Raw genomic sequence first — 7909 nt, forward strand, 5'->3', positions numbered from 1 at the left:
TGCCAGCCTTGTGCAAAGCAATCCTTAGGCATGAGGTTTAATGATCAGACAGCAACAGAACACAAACCTAGAGGCAGCCAAGCAACGCCTGGAACACTACGTCCAGATCAGGCATCTTGTTCCTCCCTTCTTGTTGGGAGGCAACAAGGTCCCTCCTGTCCAGCCTGGACAGCCTCCAGAAGAGGCCAAGCGCACGAAGGCTGAGCTATTTATCTAGATGGGACATTTTCCAGGGCCTGGGGAGGGCCATCACTATTTCTGAGCACCCAATATCAATCTCTTGCAAGTGGGAGTGCCGGGATATCGATGCTTGGCGTTGGTTCAGGATTGGCTCATGAGCTGATGCGTCCTGCTTTGAGTTCTCTTTAGCAGTGAAGGGTATGGAGATGCATAATAAAACGCACTGTTTGCTCATTCTGACCAGCCGTGAGCTGCCTCCTGCACTGGAACATAGCTCCTGCACCAGGGATTTAGCAAACAGCTCCCAGACAATACACAACAGATACCGAGCGTGCTGCTTGGATCCCGTGCCCCCTGCAGGCTGGCTGTGCTCTGGGTCTCACGTCAACGCAGCAAAGGAGGAACAGTTTTAAACAAAAAGAAGAGAGATTTAGGAGGAAATTCTTTACCCAGAGACCGGTGAGGCCCTGGTGCAGGCTAACCAGAGAAGCTGTGGATGCCCCATCTCTGCAGATGGCCAAGGCCAAGCTGGATGGTGTCCTGGGCAACCTCAGCTAGTGGCGAACAACCAGCCCACGGCAGGGACTGGGGCTGAGGGGGCTCTGAGATCCCTTCCAACCCAACCATTCTGTGGTTCTACGATCTTTAAGGACCCCTCCAACCCAACCACAAGCATGCTCACTTGCAGCTCCAGCTCCTGCCAGGAAATGCAGCAAACAACACAGCCTCTTGCCAGTGCTGTGAAAAACAGTCGTTATGAGGGAAGAGCAGGAAGCAAGGAAGCAACAGGAACTGTGTGAGCCATTAGATCAATGACAAAACCCCTCTGAGATCCTTCTGAACAGGCCAGCACAAGGCCACTTGCTCCCAGCTCGCCCTGCTCTCCATTTGGGAGGCAACGCTCAGCCTCGCTGCTCTCCTCAAAGCCCAACCTGAATGCTCCCTTTTTTTTTTTTTTTCAAATCCCCATTCATGTCAAGGCCTAAATAGTGTGAGGATTTCACAGCTGGGCCGTTCGCTCAGCTTCTAGCCACAACTCCTCCAGCGCTGACTGCCATCAACCTGACGTTATCTGCCTCCTGGGACCTCCCAGTGCATTTCCTTTAACACTGAATGACCTTATTAGAAACTTCTTCCCGTTTCTTGCCGTAGTTCCCCAGTCCTCCCAAGGAAGCACTGTTGGCTGAATTCACCCAAAGCAGACAATTCTGCAACTCCAACAACCACAAACTGCCCAGGGATGGGGAGCTCCATCTCCCTGCCTCCACCAGCTGCAAAGGGAGCACTGCTGTCCAATGTGCCACCGCTCCATCCCAGGGCTTCCACACTTATGGAAAACCCACAGCCATCTCCGCTGGGGATCCATACAGGCCCCTCTCCCAGAGCTCCGAGCCTAGAGTTGGCTTCAGGCAGAGCCCATCTCCAGAAGCCTGCCTCTTAAAGCTCATGTGCTTCAAGTAAAAAAAGCCCTATAAAACTTCGCTACTACTCCCCTACAAGAGCTAACTGAAAGCATTCCAGTCTGCATATTATAGGCTGGATTTCTGTTAGCGAAAAGTAGAGCCTTCGCGATGAGACACTGCTCTGCACCAGTGGTGGTGGTACTGTTTGCTAACCTTTCTGGTTCACTGGTACCATTCCCAGCTCTTCCACAGGCAGACTTGGCTTGGATGAAACACTGCAGGTTCTGGACAGCCCAGTGGTACCATCAGCTACTTATTTGTGCCTTGGATGAGCTAAGGAAAGCTCCTGCCCTGGAGTTCCCCGTTCCGCAGGTCCCCACGTTGCTGTGCCTCGTGTCCCTTCAGCCCCCCAACACTGACAATGAAAGAAGTTCTGAAACACCATTCATCACCTTTCTCCTCTATGTTTTCCACTGTGATGCACATGAAAACTCACTCCTGTCCAACTCTCCGTGCCAGCAGCCTTTCCAAAGGCTGAACTGAAACAGGAGGGAAGGCAGATGGACAGACCCTCGCTGTGCCCACCCAGAGCTCCTCACTGACCTCGGGGTTTGATCCGAACGGGACCTCAGCATGGAGAGGGCTGCTTCTGTCCTTCTGCAGTGCTGAGCATCCATCAGATTATCAGCAAGCAGCCAACTGTGCAATGGCTTGGTGGCTCTTACAGTGCCCTTTTGAAGCCCCTGCTTTGCTTTAAGCAGGTGTTTCATTTCCAATAAAGTCAAAGCTGTGCTTTTTAGGGCTTTATTGTATCAATGTCCATAACTGTTACTTGTCACAACAGAAGAGATAAGCCAAGATCGAGCTGACTGATAAACTGTTTGGTTTCCTGTTTGTTTGGACTTCCAGCAGATAGCTGTAATCAGCACAACGGACTGAAAGTCATCAGTGAGAGCTGTTTATTAATAAGCATCGTCTGGCACACATTCTCACTTTCATTACCCTCTCCCAAAAACTGGAGACACCAACAGCTAGACCATGGCATATGAGCAATGAGAGCAGTGGAAGACGACTTGATAGATGACTTGATAGAGCAATGGGGATGAGGAAGGAGAAAGAGTGGGAAGAAAGGAAAGGCGAACACAGGTTAATTCCAGAGAGGCAACAGAAATAGCTGTTTATAAGGGTGGATAGTGATAGGACAAGCGGGAATGGTTTTAAACTGAGACAGGGGAGGTTTAGGTTAGATATTAGGAGGAAGTTTTTCACACAGAGGGTGGTGACACACTGGCACAGGTTGCCCAAGGAGGCTGTGGATGCCCCATCCCTGCAGGCATTCAAAGTCAGGCTGGATGTGGCTCTGGGCAGCCTGGTCTGGTGACTGGCGACCCTGCACATAGCAGGGGGGTTGGAACTGGATGATCTTTGTGGTCCTTTTCAACCCAGGCCATCCCATGATTCTATGAAACACAACCTACTGGCATCAAAACAGACAAAGTTCAGAAAGATAAGAATGAAGAGAGTGTACCCATGAAGCCTGATGTGGGAGCCAACAGGTAGCCAAGTGTGGTGCCACAGCCACCCGGCTGCTAAGAGCACCCCTATTCCCTCCTCTGGGCTCTGCACCTCTGCTGTACCTGACAGCCTCATCTCCCCCTGCCCACAGCTCTAAGGTCAGCCTAGAAAACTCCAGAAGGTTCTCTCTACCGAAGGATGCTACCCTATGAGCTGGAGCCTGGAAGAGGCATCCGGCCAGCTCCATCCCAAAAGCCACCAGCCCATTCCTGTTTGTGCCTCCAGCTGCTCCCCCGTCCTCTGGCGACGCACACACTGGTTAATCATTCCTCAGGCACCTTTAGCTTACTGGGGTTCTTATCAGAGAGCACAAAGTCCAAGCCCCAACCAGCAGCACGGCTGCAGGGAGACAAGGGGCTTCCCAACAAGCCGTGCCGCTGCAGTACCAGGCAGGGATGCAGTGCAGGGACCTGCCTCATGCACCCGTGCGCGCCCCAGGGCAGTGCCCAGCTCCCTGCAGCACCCACCGTGCACACTTTGATCAGTGGAGACTTTCACCACTTCACATACGCTGGAGAGCTTTGTTCTTCCAAGGGAGCATTTCCCTTGGACGAACCCTGCTTTGCTTCCTTACCTTGCGAGAAGTCTTGATCCCTATGAAGAAGCCAAAGCCGCACTTGGCCCTGCTACCCAAAACCATGGACGGGCAGGTGGTGGCTTTTGGAGAAGTTGGTGGTGCAGGCTGGGGACAAAAGCTTTCTCCTCTGGGCTCCTCAGCCCTTTGGACCTCCCCAGAAGGCCCACGCGTTGGCAAGCGATTCCCAAGCACGAGCCCAGCACCAAGTCCTGCTTTGTGTCTCAGGGAGCATACAGCTCAACCTCCTGGCCAGGATCCACAGCCACACACCCTACTCACATCAACAAGTCCCCGAGGCCACGTGACAACTTCCACCTTCACATCTTCTCTCCAGAAGACCCAAGCCACTCACTGCTGCCTTCTCGCACTTTTGTGTGTGTACCAGACACAGAAATGCCTCCACGAGGTTCCTGGCCTTGGCCACCTTTGGGATCACTGCACCACGTCCAGGGGTCAGCACCACAGCCGCCTGCCCTCACATCACACCAACAGCAGCACCTCTTCAGCCCAGCAGGATCCTCCATCCCACCCCAGCGGGGCACCCTCTGGGCCAGCATCTCTTTCTGATACCTGTTGCAGGCAGCAGCCAGCAGGATCTCTGAATCACCAGCAGCCTGATCACATCTCTCCAAGGCTCCATGGCACCTTTCCCTGCCTCATGGCTGGTCCCTGCATGGGCATCAGCTCCCCACACACCAACATCAATCTGAGCATGGACAAAGTACCTCTCGCCATCCCCGACACAGCTTCCATGGGCGCACGTGGCTCTGAATCACAAGCCACCCCTTATTAGATGTCTTAGAGATCCACCCTCCTATGAGTAGCTTCTCTGTCCCCACATCCCGTCTTTTCCCAGCCAGAAGAAAGCAGGTTTGGGGGAAGCTGAGGAAAGAAGGCAGGACGCAGAGAAAAACCAGTGTGGTTACGAGGGCAAGGATGAGTGCTGTGGCTGAAGGCTCTTGGACATCCTCCTGCAACTCCTGGATGGAGCAACTCCCTCCACCAAGAAATGCTACCCGGAGCTGGCAGTGGGATCAGAAAAAAAAGAGACAGAGAGGGCAGTGAGGAGGGGAAGCTGAGCTGTGGGGAGATGGAGAGGGACCTGTACTGTTACCTGCTCGGATCCAGTGCATCCTGAGCATGGTGAGAGCAGACATCAAATCCCCGCTGCGTCCCTGCTCTCACCCTCTGTCATTTTGCTGCTTGTCCAGCTTGCAGGGCTGCTGATTGCCAGTTTTTCTATTCCTCTGGGGTAGAGTGGGAGGGCCAGGGAGTACACAGCTGCTACACTCTGGGATTTGGGTCTGCGAGGGGATTACGAGGAGGGATGGTCATGTGTTTGTGCTGTACCAGGTTCCCCAGGACGACTCTGTCACGGGCTCACTCTGCTCAGCAAGGAGCCCCACACAAAGCCTCTTTCCTTCCCCGCTGCTCAAGCCCACCCCACAGAGATGGTGACACCGCAAGGCCACCTCTGCCCTGAGCCGTGGCCCCACATGCAGCACCACAGCAATGCATGGCAAAGCTTACTGCCACGAATGCACTCAGGGCATGCACAGGCTGGGCAGGTAGAACAGTCAATGTGAAATCCATCTGCACCCCAAAAAATATTTTTCTGTATGCCTCAAAGGAAACCAGACACTCTGATCCTCTGTAATTGCACTGCTACCTCAAGACCAAGTGTTTCAAGAAAAATTGTACAATCATAGAATGGTCGGGTTGGAAGGGATCTTAAAGATCGCAGAGCCATAGAATGGTCGGGTTGGAAGGGATCTTAAAGATCACAGAATCATAGAACCATGGCTGGCTGCCCCCCAGCAGCTCAGGCTGGCCTTGGGCACCTCCAGGGATGGGGAACCCACAGCTTCTCAGGGCATCCTGTGCCAAAGCCTTACCACCCTCATAGTTAAGAATTTCCTCCTAAGCAGGAAAACAGCAGTGACCCACATCACCTCCCTTAGGGTGGCATTTCCTATTGACATATGGAAAGTGCTCCATAATACCCAATAAAACTCACCAAAAAAAGTAGCCGCTAAGGCACTGTGCCTGTGAGCACACCGCTGGCCAAAACCCTTCACTGACACCGATGTGCTCGCCGCCTTGCTGATAAACAGGGTGCTCCCTCCCAGCTCAGGGGCTCCCGTGACTCCAGCAGCAAGCACAGCCCCTGCACAGACACAAGGGTCTCACACACCCTCAATGAAAATTGCCTTTAACCTTATTATCCACCACCTTTCCCAACCCCAAATCCTCCAAGCTTTCAGCGCTTACCACTCTCTTGGGCACTCCTTGCCCAATCCCCATGGCCAAACCACCCCCATCCCTGCCCCTCCAGCCCGGCTCTGCGCATCCTTCCCACTATACATTCTTTAGCAGCCTCTTATCTCATAAATTAGCCGGGAGAGAGAGGGATCCCAAATAGCTGAGCTCTGTCGTAACTCTTTCCCTTACGCGAGCGGTAGGCAGGGAGGAAGGTAAGGTTTCTAGCAGGGTGCCAGCCAAGGGTCAGGCGCTTTCAACTCCCTCCTTTTCCTTTGATACAAAATACAAATGCTCCAGACAAACACTCCCAATGCTATGGAAAGACCAAAGCGAGCTCCTTTAGCTCTGCTGCCAGAAGCCCCAGCATCCTGCGCGCTCTCCTCCCAACCTCACACCCCTCCGTCCCGGCCACGCTGTGCCCCACTGCTCTCTGCTTTTCCCCACTCCTTCCTCAGCCGCAGAGCGAAGCCCTGTGCTTCTCACACTGCCGTCCTTCTCCAAGTCTCAGATCTCAGAGTGCAGGAACCACATTCCAGGGGACGATGCTGAAATACTGAATGCCAGCTCGGATCCTGTGCAAAGCCGCACCAAGCAAACGGAAGGGAATTCCCTCCTTATTTCAGGGCTTTCAGTGCGGGGAGAAATCTCCATTCGAGAGAAGGAAAAGGATTCCACTATAAAAAAGATCACTTTTTTTCCCCCACATGTGGGAAGGGAAACTGCAGATACCTTTAAATAAGTTGTTACATGGGAACAACGAAGTGTTTCTACTTCATCCCCATAAATTAATGAACTCCAACAGATCAGCATTAAACCCCCAGAAACCATTTAGCCCTCCAGTTCACGCAGATTCCAGGGAAGATCCATCTCCATTCTGCAAAATCAGGCACTACAGGCCTGTCACCTCCACAGAGCAAAGGATGGGCTCCACTTTTGCGTTCCAACGCCTCCTCTCCAACACTGTGTTATAACAGATGCTCCTGAACAACAGCACCAAAGGGATGCAGATGACCAAGGGAAACAAACAGCAGCTTTAGGCTCTGCAAAAAACTCTGCTCAATGTTCTTCAAAGGAAGCAAAGAGCAGAGATGGAGAAACATCCTTCAGCCATGGTTTTCTTCGCTCTGTTGTTACGTGGACAAGACATTTTTAGGTCGAAAGGGAGACAGAGAAAGAGATAGAAAGTAATAAAGAAAAAAGGGAAAAGACAAAAAGAGAAAGAAAGAAAAATGAAAGAATGAAGGAGAAAGAAAGGAAGGAGAAAAGGAAAGGAAGGAAGAAATGGAGAGGAAAAGAAGGAAGGAGGGAATGGGAAAGAAGAAGGAAAGAGGAAAGGGAAAGGAAAGAAGGAAGGAAGGAAGAGAAAAGGGAAAGGAAAGAGAGGAGGTCTCCCCGCCGCCCGCCGTACCTTCGAAGAAGCGCTGCAGAGCCTCCGTCTCGTCCACCACCTCCATAGCTGTGCCATGCACCGGGCTAACAGCCGAGCCCGCAGGGGGACGGACAGCCCCCGCGGCCGCTCCGCGCGGGGCCCAGAGCCGCAGCCGGCGCCGAGCGCGGCCGCCCGCTGCCCACCGGCCTCCGGCGACGGCTGCCCCGCTCCGCCCCCGCCCCGCCCCGCCCCGCACGGCGCCCCCTGCCGGCCGCGGAGAGCAGCGCGGCGGGGCGGCCCCGCTCCGTACGGCGGCCCGCGGCTCCGCGGCGTTCCCGGCCGATGCTCGCCGCGGCCCGGCGGGCGGAGGACGAGGGTCGGGTCGGCGGTGTTTTGCGGGTCGGCGGTGTTTTCTGGCCTTCCCCCCCCCCCGCCCCCTCATAACGGGACGGTATCTAAAGGAAGTCACAGCGATCCGACCGCAGTTCACCAAAAGGCGAGCCCCTGCCAGCCCGAGACTGTGGGGCCATTCTGTGCGGGGCA

General features: G+C 54.0%; 1 protein-coding gene across 1 annotated transcript in view; it reads right to left on the reverse strand.

Moving 5' to 3' along the window:
- The window catches only part of MYRF (myelin regulatory factor), a gene marked incomplete at both ends in the record, with an annotated part of 35450 nt that extends 27999 nt beyond the window's left edge, over nucleotides 1-7451 (reverse strand). Inside the window, one exon of the mRNA XM_079537698.1 lies at nucleotides 7406-7451. Within this exon, the coding sequence (XP_079393824.1) occupies nucleotides 7406-7451 (46 nt within the window). The remainder of the gene's footprint in view (nucleotides 1-7405) is intronic.
- Nucleotides 7452-7909: the final 458 nt, after the last annotated feature.

Source organism: Tetrao urogallus, assembly GCF_951394365.1.
Source record: "Tetrao urogallus genome assembly, chromosome: 6".
NCBI lineage: Eukaryota > Metazoa > Chordata > Aves > Galliformes > Phasianidae > Tetrao > Tetrao urogallus.